Raw genomic sequence first — 26,873 nt, 5'->3', positions numbered from 1 at the left:
TATTCCAAGGACAGAAGCTATTGTTTGTACAGAGATTGTAAGTTGTTTTAAACCTGTATGAATTTCTTTCTTCTGCTGAACACAAAAGAAGAAATTTAAAAAAATGTCAATTTTCAAACAGTTGAGGGTAGCCATTGACTTCCATAGTAGGAAAAAAATACTATGGATGTCAGTGGCTACCGTCAACTGTCTGGTTACCGACATTCTTCAAAATATCTTCTTTTGTGTTCAGCAGAAGAAAGAAACTCATACAGGTTTAGAACAACTTGAGGGTGAGTAAATGATGACAGAATTTCCATTTTTTGGGGGTGAACTATCCCTTTAAGCACAGTAGTAAAGTAGTAACATGATGGGTTTTATAAGACTGAAATAAGTTTATGTTTTTCACAGCTGTGTTGTTATTGAAGAGTTTGTTGATTTGTAGTGTTTATATGTGTGGTTGCTGTTAGTAATTGTGATGCTTTAGCTTTTCATATTAGTGTGGTGAGACAGAAGAGACACCCACCCTTTTACAACTCACTGCGCCCTTACCCTCTACACATTATATACTTTCTTTCTTTCTTTCTTTCTTTCTTTCTTTCTTTCTTTCTTTCACCTTGGAATCTGAACATAAGCAATGTGTCTGGAGCAAATATATGTCAGAGGACGATGTGCTTGTGTGAGAGAAAGATGTTTCTTGAAAGTTTGTTCTCCTTTTCTCCCTCTCTCTCTCTCTCTCTCTCTCTCTCCGATGAACCACTCATTTTCATCCAGGCTAAACCTGGCCTAGACATTCACACTTGTCCTGGACAACCATAAAAACCACATTATGCAATTGGATAACTCTTTATACTACAAATGCAGCACAGTGAATTTGCGTCGAAACAGACTTTATGAGGCACAGAAATATAAATGCATTTAGGAATCACAATTACAAGACACTGTCTGCAATTTAGCAATTTAAATGCTGATTCTCATACCCAACTGTGGTTGTTTGCAAAATTTGTGGTGGTTCTGATTCCAATCATGTTCCATGTCCTTTTTTGTGTGGGCACATGGCATGGGTTGTTGATTCCCTTGCCATGCGCATTTGTCAGTTTGGTGTGTTGTGTTTTTATTTTTGAGCACATTGCTTTGTGAGCACATGGCTCCTGTTATGTTTGCTTGTGCCATGTGCTCGCCTTTTCCCCACCCCCTTGTTGTCTTTCCCATGTAAAGCTGTGGAAAAGTAGTGTAGATGGTGGGAAGAGGGGAGACAACAACCAATAAAACACAGACCTGCAGCACACTCATTATACAGACAAATGAATAGACAAACAACAGAGATGGGGCCACCTTGATGTATTTTAAAAGTATACCACTATGACAACAAACGCACAAAAATCTTATCATTAGAGACTACTAAGAACTATCATGAACAAATCAAATTCGTTTTGATAAATTATTCTTAGAAATCTCAACAAATTAACATTATATCTTGACAGAGCTATTGGTCTATATGAAAAAGAACATTTAAAAGGTCTAATATTTTTTTCATTACATTTACGATCACTACAATCTCTGAACAAATAACACATCAGTTTAACACAGGAAAAATAAAGGTCTACATCACTGTTTTCTATCTGTGTATCAAGTCAAGTAAAGTCACCTTTATTTATATAGCGCTTTCTGCAATGCAGATTGTGTCAAAGCAGCTTTACAGTGATAACCGGAAAATAATTTTGGCTGCACAGCAGCTCTAGAAAAAAATGGTGTCATTGTCCAGCTTAAGTAAGTTCAGTATTGATTCATTCCATTGTAAAAATCATTAGTTATTCATTTAGTTAATTTATCTATTCAGCAGCTCTGGAGAAAACAGTGATGTCATCAACCAGTTCAGTTCAGTTCGCATACAATGGTGTCAATGCAGGCAGATCAAAAACATTGTTGAATGAATAAGAATAATGTCATTGCGTTCATGATCAGACGTTACATTGTATCAGTGTCCTTATTTGCACAAATATCTTTCATTTGAAGAAGACATGATGAAATGTGTGAGGATAAATGGTGCTGGTTCATGTTTGGAACATTAGAGTATATGAAATATGTCCATAAAAACTTGAAACATGCTTGCTCCAGTCTAGATATGAGTTTTTTGCATTGTTAAACTCATTGTGGAGTTCCGTGCAGAAACCGCTGTCATGTGCGTGCAGTGTGTTATTGCATATTAAATATTGTTACAGTCATATTTTCCATGTGTTGGTAGTCAAACTATAGCTCTGACCACATTGTGGCAAAAATGCAAACAACACTTTGTGTTAAAGGGTTACTTCACCCAAAAGTGAAAATTCTGTCATTAATTACTCACTCTCATGTCGTTCCACACAAATTAAGATCTTTTTGATAAAAACCGAGAGGTATATTCTCGTCCATAGACAGCAATATAATCGACACATTCAAGGTCCAGAAATGTACAAAAGACATGGTTAAAATAGTCAAGGTGACTGCAGTGGTTCAGCCTTAATTTTATGAAGTGACGAGAATACTTTTTGTATGCAAAAACAAAACAAAAATATTTGTGTTGAATAAAACGACTTTATTCAACAGTCTCTTTTCCTTGTCATTCTCTTTATGCAGTTGACGCAGTAAGCACAGTGAAGGTTCCCGTGTTTACATCCGAATGCCGGCTCAGTATTGGCCAAATCTGCACAAGTGAACAGCACGACGCATGCGTGTGATGCTGACGCAGGAGTCGGCCAATAATGAGTCGGCGTATATTTATATTAATATAGATCAGTGGACTCGCAAGTATGACATCATCTAACGACATTTAGCGACCAGCTTTAGCTACTTTAATTAATGACAGAATTGTCATTTTTGTGTGAACTAACCCTTTAATTTACTGAGGAAACATGCAATTCCGACACGTGTCTAAAGGACAACAACACAAAGCTGAACAGGCAGAGGTGAACGAACAGCGCTGAAACGGTCTTTCGTGACATTTGAATTCTCCGCTGTAATGCAGATCAGTGATTGGATTAAAAGAGAATTGATTCTTATGAATAATGCAGAGAAAAGCTCAGAAACTGATGATGTAGACGAAAATTAACGCATACACTCCAAAAACTGAAAAAAAGAAGAAAAATAATAGACACTTTTCCCTTAATAATAAACACGATTGCTATCATTACTTTCATTGATGTACAACGTGTACATATATGTTAATATCCCAAAAAATGTGTTTTAGGGTTTCATGACCCTTTATTAAAGATATTTTTTTAAAAACTTGATTGCTGTTCTGCACTTGGGTTCTGCCACCAAAATAAATTTTCCACTTATTAATCTACTACTTGCCATATAAATAAATCGAAATGAAATATTGATTTGAAGGCCATTTTTATGTGAACTATAGTGATACGAGTGATATAAAAGACATTAAATTAGCACAGGTTTGTAAGAAAAAAGTTAATTATACAGTTTGACTGCAGAATGACCAATCAGAATCAAATATTTCAGAGAGACGTGTGATAATAATATATAATCTGGAAAGAGAATAAGAGAGAGAAACAAATAGGCTTTAGTTTTGGGTGGAAAAGAGAATAAATCAGCTTAATAGTACAGTATTTAAAGGATTACACTCTGATAACCCATCACAGATCGGCCACTGTTTTAACATGAATCTTCTGTAATCTTCTTAGGGTAGTAGACACTGAGCACAAGATTCTCAAATGGATATTAATAAGGACCGACAGGTTTTATGTGATTTTGTGTATTATTTGTATGCATATACCAGTCAAGGTTTTGGTTTTATCACCTTTTCATTTGCTGTAGCATTTTACTGAATTACACCCATTCATTCTTACTCATTATTTCTATTTCTGATTCATTTTTGAGGGATAGTTCACGCTAAAATGAAAATTCTGTCATTATTTACTTTCTGCCCTCATGTTGTTCCAAAACCTCATTCCTTTGTTCTGTGGAACAAAAAAAGAAGATATTTTGAGAATTTTTTTGCCCAAACAATGGAAGTCAATGGGGCTCCAAAGTTGTTTGGTTCACTGTCGCCTCACAGCAAGAAGGTCTCTGGTTTGAGTCCCGGCTGAGTCAGTTGTTTCTGTGTGGAGTTGGCATGTTCTCCCTGTGTCTGCGTGGGTTTCCTCTGGGTGCTCCAGTTTACCCCACAATCCAAAAACATGCAGTATAGGTGAATTAGGGATGCTAAATTGTCTGTAGGTGTGAATGCGTGTGTGTGAGTCCCAAGCCGTGTAATGGGGAGGGTTAGGGAAAGACCTGGCAACTTACTGCGGAAAAGTCATTGCCAAAAAAATTCATGGACAGTCTCTCGCATAAGGCTTATTAAGTTTTGATCATGATTCCTTAGAGTCTTTTGTGCATCAAATATGATGCAGTAGGCTCCATTTTCAAGATGGTAACTGTACACCCCTCACATACAACATGATCATGAGGTCATGTTATGAGCATGTTTGCAAATAATAATTGCATTAAATAGTGTGTAGTATTCAGTAGTAAGCTAGACTTCCATTGTCTGTGTTTGGGGGTCAGTGGACAGTGGGGGTCTGAGATTACACTACTAATCCGCTAGCAGACGGAGGACACCTGCATAGACCCGCAGAATCATCCGGATTACGGAAACATGTTGCGCTAATTAGGGGATGACATTCTGTGTGGAGCCGTTTGGTGGGGGACAGACAGAAAGACAAAGAGGGAGAAGATAGAGAAAGAGAGAATTTCCTGTGTGATGTATCAGCTGTTTGCAATCGCTGACTTCCCTGCTGACAGATTCTGAGTTCGCTCTTCCTACAGATGTTACTGATACACACAGTAACAGTTGTTGACTAGTTTGTGTCTTTGCGGTAGACTGAAACATTCAAAAGCATCGATGAGAAACAATCGTGTTTATGCAGGAATGAGCTCTTTGCTGTGAGCCATTAATCTGTAAGTAGGGATATCATTTATTTAAGCCTGTAAAGAGCTGAAGCTCTTTCGTACCAGACGGCAACTTTCTGTGACATATTCTTGATGCACCGACCAATTTCTTCCAAAAAATACTGACAAAACAACCGATTAAAAATGAGCTTTTTTTTTTTTTTATAATACAGACAGATTGACACATATTTAATTGTCCCATTTAGTCATTAATTGTTAATTATTTTATTTTAGATTTGCCACTAATTGCCTTAAAACTAAAAGTTTTTTAAAGTTTTGATGTCAAAAACCTTGCATATTTACAAAACATTCCCAACTAGTTTGTCCTCTGAAGCTCGCATTGCATGGTGTCTTATATATGTGGTGATATTTCTTACTGTCAGAAACATTGTTTTTGTCACTTTTAGTCTGCAGCCCAGACTGATGGGGTATTTGGTCCAGTGGAAGAGACAGTCTGGAAGCCACCAGACACAGGAAAATATGAGAAGGAGTGATCACATGCCTTACTGAGAGGAAAGAGCAGAGAAATTTGAGTCTGTGTGAGAGAACTGCTCTCTTCCCCTTTATGATGCTGTGATGAGAATCTCTTCAAACCCAGTTTATGGTTGACAAATCCATTGTGAATCTGATACAAGAAAGGAAAATTTAAACTACTGTTTAGATGTAATGAGACTTGATCAGCCTCAGACATGACGTGACATTTAAAGGGTTAGTTCACCCAAAAATGAAATTTTTGTCATTAAGTACTCACCCTCATGTCGTTCCACACCCGAATAACCTTCGTTCATCTTTGGAACACAAATTAAGATATTTTTGATGAAATCTGAGAGGTTTTTTATCTCAAGGTCTAGAGAAGTAGTAAAGACAGTTAAAATAGTCAACGTGACTACAGTGGTTCAACCTTAATGTTATGAAATGATGAGAATACTTTTTATGCGCAAAAACAAAACAAAAATAATGACTTTATTCAACATTTTTTTCTCTTCCTTGTCAGTCTGTTATGCAGTTAGCCCAGTGAACGCAATTCAGCGCTTCCGTGTTTACATCCGAACACCGGCTCAGTATTGGCTGACGCCGTTCACGTTAGCAGCACGACGCATGCGTGTGATACTGACGCAGGAGCCGGCCAATAATGAGTCAGCGTCTGACTTAGAACTCGGAAGCTCTGAACTGCATTCGCTGCCCTCAGACCTATGTAAGGTCTGGTGATTGTGATGCTTTGTTTGTGTATGAGTACAATCATGATTCGTTAGTGTACTACACATAGGCCAGAGATCAGTTCTAAACTGGGACTAAGAATAGCAGTAATCCTTAGTTAGAAAACTTCATGCTGTGCTATAAGGCTTATTTATCCTTTTTGTCTATCCTATGACTCATATAATGACAAGCTAGAGAGTAAGTCCCCTTTCTTCAGGAAAATCACACGTGGTTCATTCTAGCAAGTCAAATCCTAGATTATGACAGGTACTTCATCTCATTTAATTATCTTCTATCTTCATTTGGAACCTTATGGGTACAAACCGAAAGATATGATCATTCATGACAAATCAAGGCATACGTCAGTGCAAAGCAACTTCACATTATGGAACACGAGTAGCCTACAAAACAAAAAGATAAAAAAAGTAAAACTAATATTATAAAATGAGTTCGAACTCTACATTCTGTTTGGATGAGCCAAATTCAAAGTGGTAAAAAACACATATCAGCTGGATTTTGTATTAATACACAAGTTGTGGTGTAGATCAGCAACCATAAACAATGAAACTAAACACCCCTGAATAACATGTTCTTCCTTAACTTGCTCGGTTAAAAAAAGTTCTACCTACTTCAAAACTTAAGTTTAAATTTTTAAGTGTAATCAAATTGGCTGTTAAAGTCATTTTAACATTTTTTCCCCCCAGTTAATTTAAATGATATTAAACTGACTTAAAGGGTTAGTTCACCCAAAAATGAAAATTCTGTCATTATTTACTCACCCTCATGTCGTTCCACACCCGTAAGACCTTCGTTCATCTTCGGAACACAAATTAAGATATTTTTGATAAAATCTGATGGCTCACTGAGGCCTGCATTGACAGCAAGTTAATGCCCAGAAAGCTACTAAAGACAAAACAGTTCATGTGACTACAGTGGTTCAACCTTAATGTTGTGAAGCGACGAGAATACTTTTTGTGTGCCAAAAAAACAAAATAACGACTTTATTCAACAATATCTAGTGAAGGCCGATTTCAAAACATTGCTTCATGAAGCTTCGAAGCTTTACGAATCTTTTGTTTCGAATTAGTGGTTCGGAGCGAGTATCAAACGATCTCAAACTGCCAAAGTCACATAATTTCTGTAAACGAGGCTTTGTTACGTCATAAGTGTTTCGAAATGTCAATGGTTCACGTGACTTTGCAGTGCTCCAAACCACTGATTCGAAACAAAGGATTTGTAAAGCTTCAAATCTTCATGAAGCAGTGTTTTGAAATCGCCCATCACTAGATATTGTGGATTAAAGTCGTTATTTATTTTTTTTGGCGCACAAAAAGTATTCTCGTCACTTCATAACATTAAGGTTGTACCACTGTAGTCACATGAACTGGTTTAAATAAGTCTTTAGTAGCTTTCTGGGCATCTGAAAGAGTTAATTATCTTGCTGTCAGTGGAGGCCTCACTGAGCCATTGGATTTTATTAAAAAAAATCTTAATTTGTGTTCCGAAGATGAACGAAGGTCTTACGGGAGTGGAACAACATGAGGGTGAGTAATTAATGACGGGTAAACTAATCCTTTAAAGAAGAGTTGAATCTCATATAACTTAAAACATGAAGTTGAAATTGGCTAAATTATTGTTATATGAGTTGTGGCCATGACTTTTTTACAGTGTATTTGGGACTTTTTGCATTTCTTTACGCCAGGCCTGCCCACTGATAGCTGCACAGATATCTACCATGGTATAAACTGCATAGCAAAATGACACATTGTCTACAGTTGCATGGTACATTACTTCAATTTAACTTTTTTCATTCTACTCATGTCTTATAGAGCAAGTCTTACACACCATCAAGAGAAGCATGAAGCGATGATGATGATATCACCCTCTTTTATTCATGCTCATGCTCTGGTAGTTTTGAGAGAGCTGTGTTTAGTGGTGTTTGGGTCAGGGCGGGGTGGATGTGTAGGTGCTTATTTGGATTTTCGAGTGGTCAGGATGTTTAAGATCGACCTAGAGGAGCCATTCAAACACAGGTGATCAAAGTACTGCCTGAACACCACTGCCAGGGTCAAAATGACCATTACTAGAAGAAGACGTCAGTGTCCTAACCAAGCAGTCGTTCCTGGAAATTTCTTTCTCAAATGAGTGAATTTTCCATCTTAGAGACATATTCTTTGGTGGTAAAGCATTATAAAGTCTGGTCCACATTGCAGCTTATTCTGTTCATGTAATATAACCAACCGTATTTGACTTATTTAGGGGCAAATAATTTCAAAATCAATTATACTCAGATGATAGACTAATCAGCAAAATTTGTAGTTCTAATTCTACTAGTAATGGTGCACCAGTTAAACGATCATACAGACAACAGTAAAAAAAAAACTTCTAAAAGGAACTTCTAAAAAGAATTGGTGGTTTGAGCCCAGCTCTAGTTTTAGTGTGTAATATGCATCAGACGGTCAGTGAGCGGTCTGTGGGCGGTCTGTCTGAGACTACCTCTGCCTGGCTTTACTTGTCTAATTATCCATCTGCAGACCTTAGAGGCTTCTACATTTGGAAATATAATTAACCATATCACATATAACAAAAAATCTAGCCTGTCTGGATATGTTGTTTCACCAAGAATCTTACATTGTGTGTCTCTAAAACATTAAAGATAGATCAAGGTGTTACTCCTGTGTGGGTTGGGTTGGTTGTTTTGTATCTAAAACTTGAACTTGGCATGAACTGGCATGACTGATCAGCTCTGAGCACACATGTATTTATTCAGCATATGGCTTTGCCCATCAAATACTGGTCTGTAGATCCTTATTTCATTTGTCAGACATCTGGCCTTGCAGATTAGATTTAGGTTTCTCTGTTGTCATGGCAATATCATATTACACAGCCTTCATCATCATGTCTGTCCACAAGCACAGAACCAGAAACTTTGTTTTGCTGTTCAGATAGAGATAAGGGGAAGATCTCTTCTGTTTAAATATCGAATGACAGTGCTTGTTTCTGAATAGAGTAAAAATACAGACGTAATAAATTCTTTAGTTAAGTACATTGCATGTATATTTTTTAAAATACCAAATCTTCCTTAGCAACTGTTTCTATCCACTGTATAATCAGAAAAGCTTTTGCTCTGTTTTGCTCAAAAAACAAGAAGAAGAAAAAAGTTCAGACTAAAAATGGTCAATAATTTTACCCAATATTTTTATGTGGCATGTATGATGCTGTTAGATTAGCAATATATTAATGCCAAACTCTGTTGGAATCAATCGTTTACTTAAAAGTGTTTGGAAAAACAATTGCCTTATTTTTAGCAAAGCACACTTATAGCCTAGGAAAAAAATGGGTTTGGGTTAGGGTTAAGTAAGTAATCATCTAAGAGTAAAAAAACCTAACTCTTCATGAGTAAATTAAGTAATAAATATCAAGTTTAATATATCAATTTCAGTTAATATACTCTGGAATGTTTACTAATGTTACATAATATTTAATAGTAAGATTACCATATTAATTCATTTTAATTAACATGGTTTTATTTTTTTATTGCAAACATACTATTATTCTTAACATGTAATTAATCTTCTGTTTAAAGCCATTTAGACTTGTGTAATCAGTTTCCAAAGTTTTTTTTTTTTTTTTTTTAAGTGAACTGAACTTGTTTTAGTACAGAAGGCAGTCAACATAAGTTTGAAATTGCTGCACAAGAGTGTTTCAAATCAGTCACTTGTGAGGTTTTGTTTCAGTTAGGATGCTGCCTTAGCTTAGATTGGAGCTGCCAAGCAGTTCAATTTACATTTTAGAACAGAGAATATGTTAACTTCATATTAACTCTTCCGCCACCAGTGTTTTTTTTTTAAATGTCACCAGCCACTGCCAACATTTGATGGCCCCAGCATGATCATTTTCACAAAATTTTCATGTAGTATGAATATCTGAACATGCAATATATCAAAAAATTATTCTAGCTTCATGCATTCTTTTTTATCAACACTTGAATGTGGTTAAGCTTCAGAAAAGCAACATTTTGAACAAAAAGCTGAGAAAATTGCATGAACAGATGCAGTAGATTGAGTCCATCAACACCCTCAAAGCTTCACAGTCCTATACCTCGTCCTAGGTTAACATTTCATTCGGTAACATTAGGCAATTTTGATTTTTGTGCTGTTTAATTTTTGATGATCATATTATTTTATATGAGCATAAGCAATGCTTCTGTCGCTTGTTTTTGCTTCTTTTTCGCCTGTGTTTTGATCTGGAGATTCTGTACACTTTCGTGGCTCTACCATTGGAGAAAGCGTTTTGACTAACTTGGATCACGTTTGCCTTGGTAACCAATCACATTACAGCATTGAATCGTCATTGAATTTCGTTCAGAGTTGTGCGACAATCAACCACTGTTTGCAGATACCGTAGAAATGAATGAGAAGTGGAGTAAACTGAATCATACCTGTCCTGCAATTGTCCATGACTTCTTATATAAAACAGTTTTTTTAGTGTAAACTCTAAAAATCAATCAATTCAAAATGAAAGTTTAAGAGCAAACATGTTGAAGATTAGCCGATGGGCTGTCAATTCATTAAATAATAAGCTATTTCCTCACAAAAGCAGTTTATTCAGCGTAGTGAAGCCTCTCCTCCATTGACATCCATAAAAAAAATGGCCTCTTGTCTCCTTCTCTGCATACCGTGCAGAGAAGGAGACATTACCATGCATTCAAAGTGACAGGTAGTCATTCATTTTCAATGTGAGCCGGCGGCGAGCTCCGGTGAGAGCGGCGCAGCACGTCTTGGACGGTGAGAGCGTCGAGGAGAGTTGAAGTCAGGTCAACTTTATGGTAATAAGCTATCAATCGGAATGTAGAGGTCCTCACTTGAGAGGATTCTGACTGGTTGCCACAACTTGTCATTTACTTTGACCCTTCCGCCGGCGGCGGTTTGAATGCACAGTACAGCGTTGTTGGCAGGGCAGCCAAGGCGAATTTTGACGCTCTCGCCCGCGGTGGTGTGAACGCACAGATAGCAGGCGTTATGCTTTTTTTTTTCAGCTAAAGTTGCATGTTTGCCTTCAAGTAACTTCGTTCAGAAGAGGCGTAATAGCGCCCCTTTCCATATAAAGGCCTTTGCACACCGAGTCTGAAATTTGCGTCCGAAATTTTCGCACGTTAAAAAATAATTACGACCTCACGTTGTGTCAATTACGTTTACACACTGCCTCCGAAACTTTCGTCCGTCATAAAAAAAATTCGGATCAGGTTCAATTTTCTGCATTTTTTGCATCCATGGCATGCATTTTGAGACGTTTTGAAAATTCAGAGCTACCGTACAAGCTAAAATCCCGAACACCGTCTGACAAGTTGATCCACAACGTCTACAGCACAAAGCAGTAGCACTGTATGACAAAGAAAGTGTGGAATACAAAGAATATAAAGACAGATTTTGCCAGTATCACTAGCAAAGCATCAAACTGAGCCACTGACATCCTGAAGTAAACTTTGAAATGCTCGGATAATCATGCAGCTCCTGGATGAGGTGGAACTCTCCTTCCTCTCTATGCAATCTCAGGATTGGAGGGACCCAATATTTCCTCTTTCCTTTTCTCTTTTTAAGAAGAGAGGACAACTACATCATGCTCACTGCTTGAAGACTCCATTGTGTATTGTTTTGTGATTTTTTTTCGCACAAATTCATTATTACGCATCGGACTCAGTGTGCAAGGTCTCTGTGTGTGACGAATTTTTAGGATCACGAATACGAAAAAACGCATACGAAAATTTCGACTCAGTGTGCAAAGGCCTTAACAGTGAAAACATGGATTTCCGGAAAATTCTGTCAATGGCGGGAAATGAGTTAAAGAAGTGCTGTTGAGAAAAATGTTCAAAATCATTATGACGGATTGCCTTTGTGTCTATAGATCACATTTTAAGTGTTGGGTTTCCCTCTGGCCAACAGCTGCTGTGATGAGGCTGGAAAACACAACATAGCCGTCCACTTTAAAGAGGCTCCCTGTGTGCGTAGCACTGCTCTGGAAATCTACAGAGAAAAACAACAAGAGCAGCCCATGACTATACTCACCGATAAATAGTATGGCTCCTGTACCATAGGTTTTTTCCAAATTAAGATGTAATTTAGCACTCTGGATTTGTTTTCCCATCAGCACACAGTTGGAGAGGGAATCATCTGTTTGTGTTTGGGCGGGTGGTGTACAGTTCGCTCTGAAGGGTGGGGTACGGATGGGGCTCTGGTGACTGCAGTGTTTTGGGGGAGTTCCATGCAGCAGATGTGTGAAAGTAGGGCAGATGTAAAGGACAGCGCTTGTGTAAGAGGTGGAGTTCTGATCTCAGCACATGCTTGGAGTTTGAGCACACACATGTGCAGATGGGCTGTATGTTTGAGAATAAACATCTCCACACAGACATGGACCACATGGAAATGCAGTCCAGCACAAAGTTATACGCTATTGAAAAAAACAAAGCTAACAGCTCCTTGGTAAAACTGTTGAAGTGAAAATTATTTTGGATGATCTTAGATATGATTATGGGCACCACCCACTTTTTAAAAGGCCTTGGTTCTGGAACTATATACCCCTTTCATTTTCATAGAGATAAAAAAAAAAAAAAAAAAAATCCAAACTTATCCAAACTTATTATTTTTGAGATGTTGGTGTTGCACTCAAAAATGGAGGCAGATGAACTTAAGCTTGCGGAGGCGAGTTTAAGCAGACTAAATGATTGAAGAAGTCCTGCATACTGTATGTTGTTCACTATAAGATCAATAACATGCATTTAGAAAATAGATGTGAAAAAATAGGGTGAACTTTCATTTCATGCCAACTTTAACATTGAGTGAACTACTCATCTCATTGACGTGGTTAAATCAGGAGTTCTAGTATAAAATTTAATACATTTTATATACAATTGACTCTATGTGTTTAAGCAGTATATGAAGTTTGTTGAAAATCATTCAAACATATACAAATATATAAGCAGTCATGGGATTGGGCGGTCACTGTTGAGCTCTGTTACCATGATTCTCATTTATTTGTGGTAACTCTCTGATTGGTTTATATCTGTTCAGAATTATGGGTAGTGTAGTTCTTCACTAGGAATTTGATAATTAAACATGAAATGATATGAACAAAACAATATCGAATCACTGTGACTTGTGGCTTCGGAAGCATATATCATTGCTTAACAAGGTGTGTTTTGAAAATTGTATACGTTATCACTGAAATCTTAATCATTCTAATTTCCAAATATTAAACCACAGCCAGATCCATGATCCAAGTTTTTCGACATTTAAAATTTACACTCAGTTAAAATCAGATTTTTGTGTGTTTGTGGTTTTTAACTGCTATTTTCTTCTTATTTTTAAACTTGAGAAAATTTTAAAAAAATATATTATTTACTTGTTTATAATTCAAAGGAATTCAAATTCTTGAAAAAGAATGTTCTAAAAATATAAATTCTCAATGGGAATATATATATATATAGAAAATAAAAAAAATAAAATGGCAAAATGTGCAACGTATAATACATATAACCACTACAGTATTGTACTCATATAATCTAGCCGCAGCTGACACAGCCTCTGCCATCCATTCCACTTCCATATGTGCACATCTCTTACTTTCCTTCATGACATACTGTAATTATCAAGCCTCCCAAGGAGAACTTTCTTCGTTGCAATAATTTTCTCAGTGAGAACCTCCAGCTCTTGTCCAGCGAAGTTTCTTCATTTATTTTCTTTTCCTCCATGTCACATTAACCAAATGTATTTTAGTTTCCAGTGTTATTAAACTAACACATCTCACAGCCTTTACGTTTGAATGATTGGGAGACTTGATACTTATCACTTGTCAATATTGAATTTGTTGTAGTACAGTTCATTTTTTAATTTTTTTATTTATCATTCACTTCATATTATTCTATGAATTGTCTTAACTTATTTCTTAAAAAGACTTAAAAACCAGCCACTGATCACTTTTTCTTTCTGCACTACTGGCACTATTTCTTCAGTTTAGTAGCTCTCGCTGTCTGTAGAGGAAGAAGATGCTGGCGCAGACATACAGCCCCATGTGTCTCCTCTTCTGCTGAACCAGCGCATTTTACACAGTCATTTTTTTTTTCCAATACACACACACAGCCATGGAAGTGAGTTTGTTATGAATGGGGTGAATTTATTTGTAAGGGGTCAGATAAACACATATTCTTTAACTAAACCCATTTTTAAAACTGCACTGCATGAAAAGCACTCTTGTGTTGTGTCTGTGAGATGTGGATTGCTATAAAACATGTCTTAATCATTATTTATTTTTTTGTCTTTTTTTCCCCAGTAAAAATATATAAACACTCTTGTTTGTCTGATAGCAGTGGAAGTTACATGACTTCAACTAACTTCAACTATTCCTTCTGTGTGTCTTTATACAGAACTCAATGAACTTGCCTCCAGACAAAGCAAGATTACTACGGCAGTACGACAACGAGAAGAAATGGGAACTCATTTGTGACCAGGTAATACAGTACATGCTTTCTTTCTCATACCTCCTCCATTCTCCCAGTCAATCTAATGAAAGTCATTGGGGTCCAAAACGACAGACAATTATTTCAAAATATCTTCTTTTGTACACACAAAAGAAAAGAAAAAAAGGTTATACAGATTTGGAACAACATGATTGTGATATATGATGACAGAATTTTCATTTATGAATGAACTTTAACATGGTGCCAGACTCTGGTGATGTTATTTACCATGGAATTCCACTGGTCCCAGTCATGTATTTTAGATTTTACCATGCATTTAAGTGAGACAAGTGTGGGCAATCTGTGCTACAGTGAGTCATTGTTTGTTCATCAGATGACCTTGTGTCACTGCAGACATAACATATGGTATTTATCTTGTCCTCATGAAGACAACACAATTTGTCTGGTTGTTGTTGTGTTTTTTTTCATACTCATCGTTAATACTCATCATTCCATCCACCCAGTGATAGTGACAATGATAGTGAATTCTACAGGCCATCATGTGACCCCACTGATAATATTTTATATCAGAGGATGCTGCCTTGTTGAGATCACATGAGCCGCCATGTTAACCAATTTACAACTACTACTAACAGTAACAATACATTTCACATTTCAAAAAAAAAAAACAACTTCATTCTGTATGATTTATAAGCTGTTTTCCTAATGCGGACCAAAAAAATTCCCCACAAGGACAAGGATTTGGGATGTTGCCATCTTTGTGGGGACATTTTGTCCCCATAATAACGTAGGGTATACCTGAACCACACACACACTGGCCACATGTTAAACGTCAATTGCTGAATTTAAAACCTCATACTAGCTACTCGTATTACTTTTACAATGTCTTTCTATGCTAGAAATAATAAGAGTAGTATGCTGGTAAACGGTTCCGAATTCAGCAAATGTGATATCTGTGGCTGATGTGTTGTGTGTGTGCGGGAGCCTTGTGTTGTTTTGAGCAGAACTACTGTAGGTCTCTTCCTCTTTCCTGTTATTCGCTGCTGTTGATAGGCTGTTGCCAAGGACAATATCCAAATGAGTGAGAGAATTGTTTACACATTTGATTTAGAATATAATGAAATTATTAGTATGAGTAAGTGTTATACATTAATGATTAAGGTTATGCTTTATTTCGATAGTCCACTTTCGACCATTCTATAACTATTGGTTACTTTGCAACTACATGTCAACTAACTCTTATTGATTCTTATTGAAAATCTCTCCCACAAACTGTTTATAACTGAATACTTTGTTTAGCCAGCTTGTTCATTGCAAAATTAGCAATTAGATTAAACCACTCAAGATGGATTACTTTTTGAAGCTTGAAAGTTTTGATGAAATTGACTTTCCATTTCTAAGGGAGGGACAGAAATCTCTCAGGTTTTATTAAAACATCTTAACAAAAGATGTTATGATTTTTCTTATATTATGATTTTGAAAAAAAAAAAAAAATGAGGGTGACTAAATGATGACAGAGTTTTCATTTTTGGGAGAACTATCCCTTTAACAGATCATCAACATTATCAACATAAAATTGTTCAGTCAACTTTGTTAAAAGGATAGTTCACCCAAAAATGAAAATGATCCCATGATTTACTCACCCTTAAGCCATCCTGGGTGTTTATGACTATCTTCTTTCAGATGAACACAATCAGAGTTATATTAAAAAATATCCTGGCTCTTCCAAGCTTTATAATGGTAGAGAATGGCACTCCTGATTTTGAAGTCCAAAAAAGCGCATCCATCCATCTTAAAAGATATCCACGTGGCTCCAGGGGGTTAATAAAGGCCTTCTGTAATCTGAAGCAAAGTGATGGGTTTTTGTAAGAAAAATATCCATATTTAAATTTTTATAAACTAAAATAACTAGCTTCCGGCAGAGGGCCTACGCAAATCAACTTATGCCAAAAGAGAAATCTTTGACCTGGCGCATGACGCACTGATGAACGCGGAAGCGCAGAGGATAGAGCAAAACAAAACACCGGTCATGAATTAGAAGTCTAAAATGAGAATTTTTAAAGAGAAATATCGGAGGATTTCGATATAAGAGAAGAGGAGCTTGAGTTTGTTACACAGCCCTATTTGTCTGAACTGCGAGAGGCATCTAAACTTACAATACTCCTACATCCTGTGTCATACATTGTGTCAGAAGTTACTCTTTTGGCGCAAGTCAACTTGTGACTAGTTATGTTAGTTTATAAAGATTTAAACATGGAGTCGTATGGATTACTTTTATGATGGATGGATGCTCTTTTTTGGACTTCAAAATCAGTAGTGCCATTCACTACCATTATAAAGCTTGGAAGAGCAAGTATATTTTTTAATATAACAATGATTGTGTTCATCTGAAAGAAAATAGTCATATATACCTAGTATGGCTTGAAGGTGAGTAAATCATGGGATAATTTTCATTTTTGGGTGAACTAACCCTTTAAGCTAGTTGGGACAACATTTTGGTGATGATTGAAAGTAATTCACATGCATTAGTTTCTGTGACTTAAAAAGGATAAACCCACTCCATATTCCTCATACAACTACAGTAGCACACAACTAACACTGCTAACACTTTTACTTTAAAATCAGTAAAACCATGAACACATCTCTTTATCTCTCTTTTCCAGGAACGATTCCAGGTGAAGAATCCTCCTCACACATACATCCACAAGTTACAGAGTTATCTCGACCCGGCCGTGACCAGAAAGGTGAGTTCTGGTCTTATTCCCAGAGTGTGATGACTTCAGACACAACAAAGCTCCTGATAACTCAGTTATCTTGGTTACAGTGCTGCCCTTATAGCTACTCTACAATAGTATGGAGAGGAACAGCAGGCATTCTACTTCCTGCTGGGGTAAAACTTACTTCCTGCTTGGGCAAACTTGATTCCTGTGATAGGGATCAATTGTACACCTTGCTTTACAGCTGATTTCTGGTACAGGGAACGTGTCTAGCCTTAAAGGGGTCATATCATGAGAAATAAGAACTCAAAACTTAAAACTTCCTCTTTTTTTGAAAGTGAGCTGTTCTGAACTTTTAAAACTTTCTGATGTCAGACAGATGTATGAACACATGATGGCCCGAATTGCATGTCAACAACACTTATCGACCATTTAGAAATGTGGCCCAGTGACAGTAAAGCAGTAAGGAGCAAACAGGATACAGATAAACATCAGAACAACTAAAGATTAGAGTGGTCCATGACCTAGACTCTCATAAACAGACTTCTGACTTGCGCCTTAAAGACTGGTCAAGATTGCAGTTTATTCTGGCCAAGAACTGCCCACTTAGTCTGTCTCACCAACATGTACTGTGAAATGACCAACCACAGTGTGTTTGTTTATTTGTAGACCAAATAGAACATTCTGATGTATTCAAATAATGGTTAATTCAAATACAGATTTGAACTTGAATCTCATATTTTGGCAAATCTAATGATTATTTCTTCATCAGAAATGCTCATAATATAAACCTGGTTCTTTTAGAGCACGACTTTCGACTTACCAGTCTTGAATGAAATGTGCATCAGATGGTAACCTTGCCATCAGATTCTGAGATCAGCCATATCTTGCACAATGATTGGCTATGTGTGTAGCACCTTCTGCTCTGCATATCCTTCTGAAGAATCGTAGCATAAGAAATGAGTGCAAAAGATTTTTCAGTCTGAGCCATTTAAATCAAGTGGTTTGACTTAAAAGTATCCCTGAGAGGACAAAAATTCTACGAGTCAACAGAGATTTTTAAGAGAGTTGCAACAAAGGTCTTAACACTCACCCTTAGGCTACCCCTAAGTGTTTATTTAAAGAATTTTGCAGTAGTTTCTGGCACAACACGGCAATCAAGAAGCGGATGCTACAGACCCCTTTTCAGTTTTTCAACATTGTGACACTTTTTTGTGGGCGGAGCTTAGGTGGAGGCAGAACGATTCCCCAGACCACTTCACTAGCACAAACTAGCAAGTTTTGTTACCTTGTTTTTTTAACAATGACTGGAGAGAATCTGATTTTATCTTCACTGTCCAGGACCATGATCATTATTTGAAAAAGTTAACTTTAATGGACGGAACCAGATTGGCCAACCCGTATACGCTCACTCAGTGGATGGAGGAATGACACAAAGAAAGAAAGATGACACAAACAGTTTCCTTTATGTTTAGTCTCTGGTTGTTATCTAGCAGTTACCTAACTGCTAGTTCTACGACTAACAAAGTTGGCTAACTTAAAAAAAGTTAGCGTTACGTTAGACATCACTTAACTTGTTCCCCAATTTCCGATTAGGTGGGCATGCATGGGAAATCTGTAGACAGGTAGCCAAACCATAATCCATACCAACAAAAGACAATAGTTTATTTAACCTTACCTGATATGAAATGTGTGCTGCAAACGAGAGCATATTTGATGATCGTTTCTGTCCAGTCCGCTCATTTATTGGGTTTAACCACAGCTAAACAAGTTTTAAACAAGTTTAATTTTACTACAACTATACAGATGTAATACATCTGTATAGTTGTAGTAAACTTAAACTTGTTTAAAAGTTAGTTGTCCATTGACTTACGGGGGCCAGCAACATGTGAGAAGTGCCAGTACACAAGAAAAAGTAAGGGTACACTACAAATTAAAATATATAGAATCGCAGACAGGGACGGCATTGAAAATAAAACATCCACTTGTTCCTAATGATGGGGTACTTCTGTTTAGACTGGACATGTCAAAGCGAATGTTCCTTTACTTTTCAATGTTGTCAGGAGTAGCTCAAGCATGTCACACTGCAATAAGCTAGATTGATATTAGGCATGGTAAATCATGGTACTTGCAGTAAATCAAGAAAACGAGATTTAAACAATAAGACTTATTGTGTTGAACTATATAATATGATTCGTTTTCTGTCGTATCCAAACAGTTGCTCGCCTGTCTAATAAAACATAATATATTAAAGCTTATTTGGTGTTCCCATGGTTTCTACAAAATAAAACCGAGGGTAACGCAGGTATGATGTCATTGATAGGCAATGCACAGACATTCTTGGAAACATTTGGGATAATGAAAGTACAAAAGTCAAGATATATAACATTGTTCTAGTGGTTTTGGGATATTTGAATCCAAAAATCTTACATATTGTGTCTTTAATTAAAAGATTATGTAAAAGATTATGATTACATATAAAGATTATGTGTTCACTCTTCCCAAAATTACGTTTAGGAACTTCTCTTATTTTTGTACATTATTTCTTATGTCATGATGATCCTTTAAAATCTAAACAAAATAATATCATGATATTATATTAATGATATTACCCCTTATCAAATGTCTATAAAAACTTTAACCCTAAGTAAAAAAAAAAAAAAAAAAAAGCTATGAGACAAGGAGATGAGAGTGACCAGGAGGGATAATAGACCGGAAATGAATTGAAGACAGATGTGATTAAATATTAAAGGTCAGATATTATTGTTTATGTCTTTCTTGTGGTGTGGACTCTGAAGGTGTTCTTGGGCTGATCTCATGGGCGTTTCATGCCGATGGCTGACATCATGTCCCTGAGCTCAGAAAAAGTGCAGAACGAGAATAAAAAAAATTGGGATGGGATGGGGGATCATTTGAACATGTGGTGAAAGAGAAAAGGAAGACGAAAGGCTTGAGACACACATAAAAAGTAATAGACAGAGGGAAATGGATAGAAAGTCCCAGTGAATGTAGATGACGAATACAATGAAAGCGAAAAAGAGAAAGAGACAGAGAGAGTTATGGTTGTACGTTCTGGCTATGGTTCTTTTCTGCAGACTTGAACAATTGTTACTTTGTGTGCGCCGAGAGCTTTACATACGGTACATTCCACACGCGGCTCTCAGCCAATCGGATCGCAGCAGGAAGAGGGTCATTCCAGAGGGTCCTGAAGAATGTCTGTGCCATTGATTCCAATCCAGGATGACCTCTCTAGAGAACTGCTTTTTTTTTTGCCCGTTCTCTTTCCCTCTCTCTCTCTCTCTCTCTCTCTCTCTCTCTCTCGCCGCAGCTGGGAATGCTTAAAGTTGAGGTGGGAGCGTGAGCTCTGCACACACACTGAAAACACACTGCACTCCACATGTGCCAAACACACCCACGCTGGGAACAACAGAGCATACACTCCCCTCTTTTTCTCTATACTCTATACTCACTATTTCTGTTGTTTTTATGCGTCTGTCTCGTTCACTTTGTCACTCTGTCCTAATTTGCATAATATTCATTCTAAATATTATTAAAGATTGGAATTTATGTGTACCAAATCATAGTATAGAAATGTAGTAAGCCAAAAGTGACAAAGTTTTCTAATTTTTCAAGTGGATTTTTGAAATGTGATAGTTTTGACGTCGCTGTGAAATGCATTTGCTGCCCATTTTATTTCTGTAATCTGTCATATTCCCACATGAAACATGAAACAGGATATTTGGTCAGAAAAAAAATGTAGGACGGGACTTCATTTTATCCACAAGGAATTGATTGGATGATGAAAATGTGTCTCTATAACAGTTTGGAGAGGAAAGGTTAAAAAAATAAGAGAGATTGGAAATATAAGTGACAACATGTCATTTCAAGTTAGTCTTGCATTGCTTCAGAGATGTTAATAATATGAAACATTTCATCAGATTCTCCTAAAACCAATTATTTAAGCTATAACCTCATTCATTTTATAGCCCTACACTCTTTCAACAATTGCTTTATTAGCATCTATATATATATAAAATTGGATATATGTAACATAGATACATATTCATTGTAACATCCACCCAACTCAAAACTTGGCACCATAAAAAAAAATAAATAAAGGATTGAAAGCACAGTAAATCCCAAATTATTTTAAAGTAATGGGTTTATTTGGTTGTTTTCTCCACTTAGTCTCATAATAGGGTTGAATCCAAACCGTGGGCCCACTTTTGTTCTCTGTAGCCATGGTTACAGTGGCTTTGTGGCCAACCCAATCACGTGTCAGGTGAAATGCATGTGAAAATGCCATCCAATGAGAGGGACACACTGCTTTTACCAGCTGAATGAGATATGCGGCCAAATCTTAACTCAAAACTGCTGCTGCAGTTCTGAAACGCTAATTAGACGGCAGCCACGCTGATGAGTGGCAGGCCAGGCATTAATAATCAATCTGGTTCACTGATGTCAGACACTGAAATGATTGCATCAAAGGGTGTTAGAGAAGGAATGACAGTGAAAAAGAGGAAGGGATGGAGACAGCAGCAGAAAGAAGGAGAGAGATGTAATAAGTCAACTAATTCACATTCTTATACTATGTACTTCAACTATGTATTTAGCAGGTGATAATAATATTGTAAACAAATACTGTTTTGAGTAAGCAAAATAATATACCAATACTGGGACATATTACCATGCTATTAAACTTGTCTTGATACAACACACCCATTTGTTGCATACCATTGTTTACAATTTAGCATTAGGCTAAATCCATCAACTGTGACAGCGTTGATGTGCAATGACTGGCTAGCTTTACTGACTTTTTTTAGTAGCTGATTATACAGTATGATGCATCTTTAAAAAAAACAAACAAAAAACAAACAAACAAAAAAAACATCACAACTACAGATGCACTGATGTATCGGCCAACAATCGGCATCGTCCGATAAAATCTATTATTATTATCACTATTGTTTGAACATTTTTTAAAAACAGCCGATGATCAGGGCTGATTATATCCTGTCAATCAAAAGGGTGCGGAATAACGTGTTCAGACTGCAACTCATACATACTGTGTGTGAAGAAAATCACTCTTGTGTTGAATTTCTTCTTCTTCTTCTTCTTCTTCTTCTTCTTCTTGGCAGTTGGCAAACAAGCTTTTGTGTTGAATTTTAACGCATTAACAGTTTAAAAATAGTGACGCTAAAGCAGGCTCTTTTTGACCCTATGAATCACCCGTATTTCAAGCCTCGGTTGCCAGGTCTGCGTTTTTATTTTTATTTTTTGCTACATCAAATATTATTTGTCGCGCCTCCCATCCAATAATCGCAAAAGGCTTTGTGCTTGTTACTTCTGTTAAGAATAAAAGTTTCAGTTTTCAAATTCTGTCCATTTTATCATGAAATTCAAACAACAAATGGCGTTTTGACGCTCTTAAATGTGACGTGTCAGATCGCTGTAATGTCTCAGTTCAGGCAGCAGTGCGGAGCGCGAGTCTTTTCTTCCTCTTCAAGACAAGTTATATCTCGAAAAACATGCATGATCATCAGAGGTATGTTGAAAGATATAGCCTAGTACAACTTACCAGAATGTATCACGTCTCATGTAATCACTTTATTTGTGCTTCAACCGCGGAAAGACGTCAATAAAACAGCTTGTGAACAATATGTCACATCATGTCAAATTTGCCTCAGGAATGTTTTCCAGTGTTCACAGTTTCTTAGCTATCTATCTATATAAAAAAACACTAGAGAGGAGCTTATTTACTGTTAATTATGTTTGTGTAAATTTGCCAAGAATACAACAAGTGCTTATGAAAACTACCTTATGTGATACTAAGTTTTATAAAAACATTTAAGTTTTTATTTGAGTGTAATTGTTAGGCTATATCTGAAAATAAACAACAGCTCTGCTGTTAATTGTAACCTCTAATATTGTAGTGTACCAAATGAGAGGGTTCCTTGTATAGTTTGCAACATTATTTGGGAGAGATTTTTTTTTCCTTAAGAAAAACCAAACTATCGGTATCGGCATTGGTGATATCATTCTGAATAATCGGCTATCGGTTAGTATCGGTGCACCTCTAATCACAAAAAACATTTAGGTCTTTCAAAGTTGCTGAAGTAGACTAAATTAAACATTGACTAACAAAAGTTTTTTTTATTTTTATCTTAAGTGGTATTTCTGCTTTCATATAGCTAATTTAACTTTTATTTATAGAGAAATTAAGTTGAAAATGCCAAATATTATTATTTTGATTAAGTAACATTCTGGCATATGTCTAAAGAAAATATATTGATTAAGACTATTGATTAAAGGCACAGTATGTTTTTTTTTTTTTTTTTTTTCCGCCACTAGGGGTCACTAAACTCTTCAAAACAATAGGGTACCTCAGGGATGATGTGTTTTTGTAGGCCAACCCGGACGTTAGCGGCGCACGGGTTCCCTCGATTGAAAGCCTATGCGTTTTTCCCATAGACTTTTGGAAAATCACAAAAAATAAGCTCTGTGTTTAACAAAGGGTTATGACACTTGTACGTTTTGTCTATCAAGATAATCTTTACAAGTTAACACAACATTTATACATTTTGAAGCCTAAATAAAGTCGTCAGATATAAAAAAGCTAACAATAGGCTATAAACGGACTATAACACACCATGGTCGTGGATCAACCTCACCACCACCAAGCTTCCTCAAACTTTATTTAGAAAATAATTTTATTTTATTTAAAAACATGCTCGCTGATTATGATCTGCACTGTGTATGAATACTTATCCACTTTTCCATGAGAAATGCTGTCCAAATGTCCTGTTTGTCATGATGACGTCTAAAGTCCCCGCCAAAGGAAGTAGTCCCTTTTAGCAATTTGTTAGCAACCGCCGTTTTTAAGACACAATAAAGGTTTAAAAAATCACAAGCGGGTTATAACTGGTGTGTTTTATGTCATAGATCAAAATGTGAAAATATTTAGAGGCTTTGTTAACCACAGACCTTATGTCAGGCGATTTAGCAAAAACTCATTCAAAAAACCCATTCAAAAAACCCATTGACTTTAGGGCGATGGAACCAGAAGTCCTAAAATGCTAACTCGCTTCCGGGTTTTGCCTACAAAAACACGTCATCCCTGAGGTACTCTATAACAAATGCGTAGATTGATGACGCAGTGAATGAGCATAGACTCATGGAACTTCTCGCTATTCCGATGGATCTAATGATGTTTATGGATGAGTGAATGCATTCATGTTTTTAACATGACTGTGGTATAAAGCAGGGCGTGGCCGAGAATCGTGGGCGCTATTGCTAATGAGAGACAGATATCAGTGCCACACGCGAGTCCCAGGAATGAGGACATTTCATTCTACCGAACTACTCGCAAAGGTGAAATACTACTAATACTGGTTAGTTTATTTTACGAATTAAAATTGTGAGGTAACGCAGCACTGTTTCACTTGGTCTCACGTTACACTATCATACTAAACTGCATTTGAGTGTGTTGAAAGTTGTATTGTTATTCTGTGTATTAGTTTGTAGGCTGTATGAGACTAACAGTAAGCTAGATCAACATTAGAATATCATACTGATGATATTCTAACATTTCATCGTGTTGAGCTATATAACATTATTGATTAGTCTTATGTAGCCTACATTTGCTTACCTTGTCTAATACCGTGCAAGAGCGGCATTGATCTCTGTCAAGTCAAAGTTTGTCGCAAAGCTCTCGCCAATATTGATCCTCGTTTTATTTCTCCTTTTGTCCCAAAGTTTGCTTGTCATGGTCCATAATGTTTGAACGAAACGACAACAGCGCGTTGCTAGACGTTACACAGCTGTTGCCATGGTTACTATGCAGTACAAGGAAACCAGGGATAACGCAGATATTAAGTCATTGACAGGCGATAAGTGACAAGGGAGGGACGGGCACTATTTAAAATTGTGAATTTCTCTGAATTTACAAATTCTTGGAAACATTTAGGTTAATGTAAGTGTAAAGGATACATATGTGACTTGTTCTTCATTTGCTATTTATTTAATCCCATTGTTGTCTAGGAGAAACAAGTGCTAAATTTACAAGATTTCTTTCTTGTTGTTGTTATTAAGCCTAAGAGATGAAGGCTGCAATAAAGACTTTTTTTTTTTGCTCTGTCTTCTACAGAAGTTCAGGAGGAGAGTGCAGGAGTCGACGCAGGTCCTGCGGGAGCTGGAAATCTCATTACGGACCAATCACATTGGGTGAGTTCATCTGTGTGCATGTGTGTTCATTAAATACTGCTCACGCTGGAGCTGTGATCACTGTTGTGAGTAACTCAGACACACTCCTGAAGGGACACTGTAGCAAAGCCCTCATGTAAGATGAATTGAAGCTGAAATAAAGGTCTTTTGTCTGAAGCAACACATGCACCAGCCAAATATTCCTGACTGAACTTGTCATATTTCTGTCCAGGTTTTGTGGAAATCTCTACACAACCTAATCAGGACTATCCTGACAATAATGTTTAGAATGTAATACTTGAGTAATACTTACTGAAGTGTGTTCAACTTGAAGCAGCACTGTGCAGACCGATAGGTGTATGACATCAAAGTACTGTGAGAGCGATTCGAAAGCATACAGAGCCATCTGCTCTCTAATCTCTCTAGTGGTACTTTGGTGTCATACGCCAATTGGTCTGCACAGCGCCGCTTCATGTGAGACACACCTGTTGTCAAGAAGATATGTTGAAGTTCAAACTGAGCATCAGAATGGAGAAGAAAGGTGATTTAAGTAACTTTGAACGTGGCATGGTTGTTGGTGCCAGACGGGTTGGTCTGAGTATTTCAGAAACTGCTAATCCATTGGGATTTTCATGCATAACTATCTGTAGGGTTTGCTGTTGATGCCAGAGGTCAGAGGAGAATGGCCAGACGGCTTCAAGCTGATAAAAAGGCAACAATAACTCAAATAACAACTTGTTACAACCGAGGTCTGCAGGTGACAGGCCTAATGCACTGATCACACAGGATGTGTTTTTTTTTTTTTTTTCTTTTAGAAAAGAAAGCAGGACATTGGGACCCCTTTTTTAAATAAGACAGTGCTCATGTGTAACACTGTGAAAAATCAGCAAGACATGGCGCAGTGGTTAAAGGCATTAAAGGTTCATAAGTCATTATAGATAATAATAAGCTGCAAAACTATTTGTGCTATCATTATAGATAATAATAAGCTGCAAAACTATTTGTGCTATCATTATAGATAATAATAAGCTGCAAAACTATTTGTGCTATCAATCAGTGTGATTATCATAATAAATTAAAATAATGTGATAAATATTACTGTCCTGCAGATTTTAGCTCCAACCCTAATGAAACACTCCTGAACCAGCTAATCAAGCTCTTCAGGATCATTTGAAAAATCACAGGCCAGGTGAGCTAAAGAAGGCTGGAGATGAACTTTGCAGGACAGTGGGTCCCCAGGAGCAGGGTTGTGGGGGAGGTGTCCTAGATAGTAGATCAATGCTTCTCAAAGATATCCTGGAGGAATTCCATCACTACACATTTTGGATGACTCCCTCATATGACAAACATGGGCTGCATCCGAAAACCTAGGCAGCTGA

The 26,873-nt window shown here is 36.9% G+C and overlaps 1 protein-coding gene across 7 annotated transcripts in view; it reads left to right on the top strand.

Annotated features, from left to right (window-relative positions):
- Nucleotides 1-26,873, top strand: part of fmnl2a (formin-like 2a) — a 107,048-nt gene that overhangs the window by 20,367 nt on the left and 59,808 nt on the right. For all 7 annotated transcript variants that reach the window (XM_051905899.1, XM_051905900.1, XM_051905902.1 and 4 more), the window contains exons 2-4: nt 14,522-14,605; nt 17,239-17,319; nt 25,439-25,515. In XM_051905899.1, the coding sequence (XP_051761859.1) occupies nt 14,522-14,605; nt 17,239-17,319; nt 25,439-25,515 (242 nt within the window). The remainder of the gene's footprint in view (nt 1-14,521; nt 14,606-17,238; nt 17,320-25,438; nt 25,516-26,873) is intronic.

Source organism: Ctenopharyngodon idella, chromosome 9 (assembly GCF_019924925.1).
Source record: "Ctenopharyngodon idella isolate HZGC_01 chromosome 9, HZGC01, whole genome shotgun sequence".
Classification (NCBI taxonomy): Eukaryota; Metazoa; Chordata; class Actinopteri; order Cypriniformes; family Xenocyprididae; genus Ctenopharyngodon; species Ctenopharyngodon idella.
The sequence above is the reverse complement of the archived record's forward strand: the minus strand, read 5'-3'. Positions and strand labels throughout refer to the sequence as shown.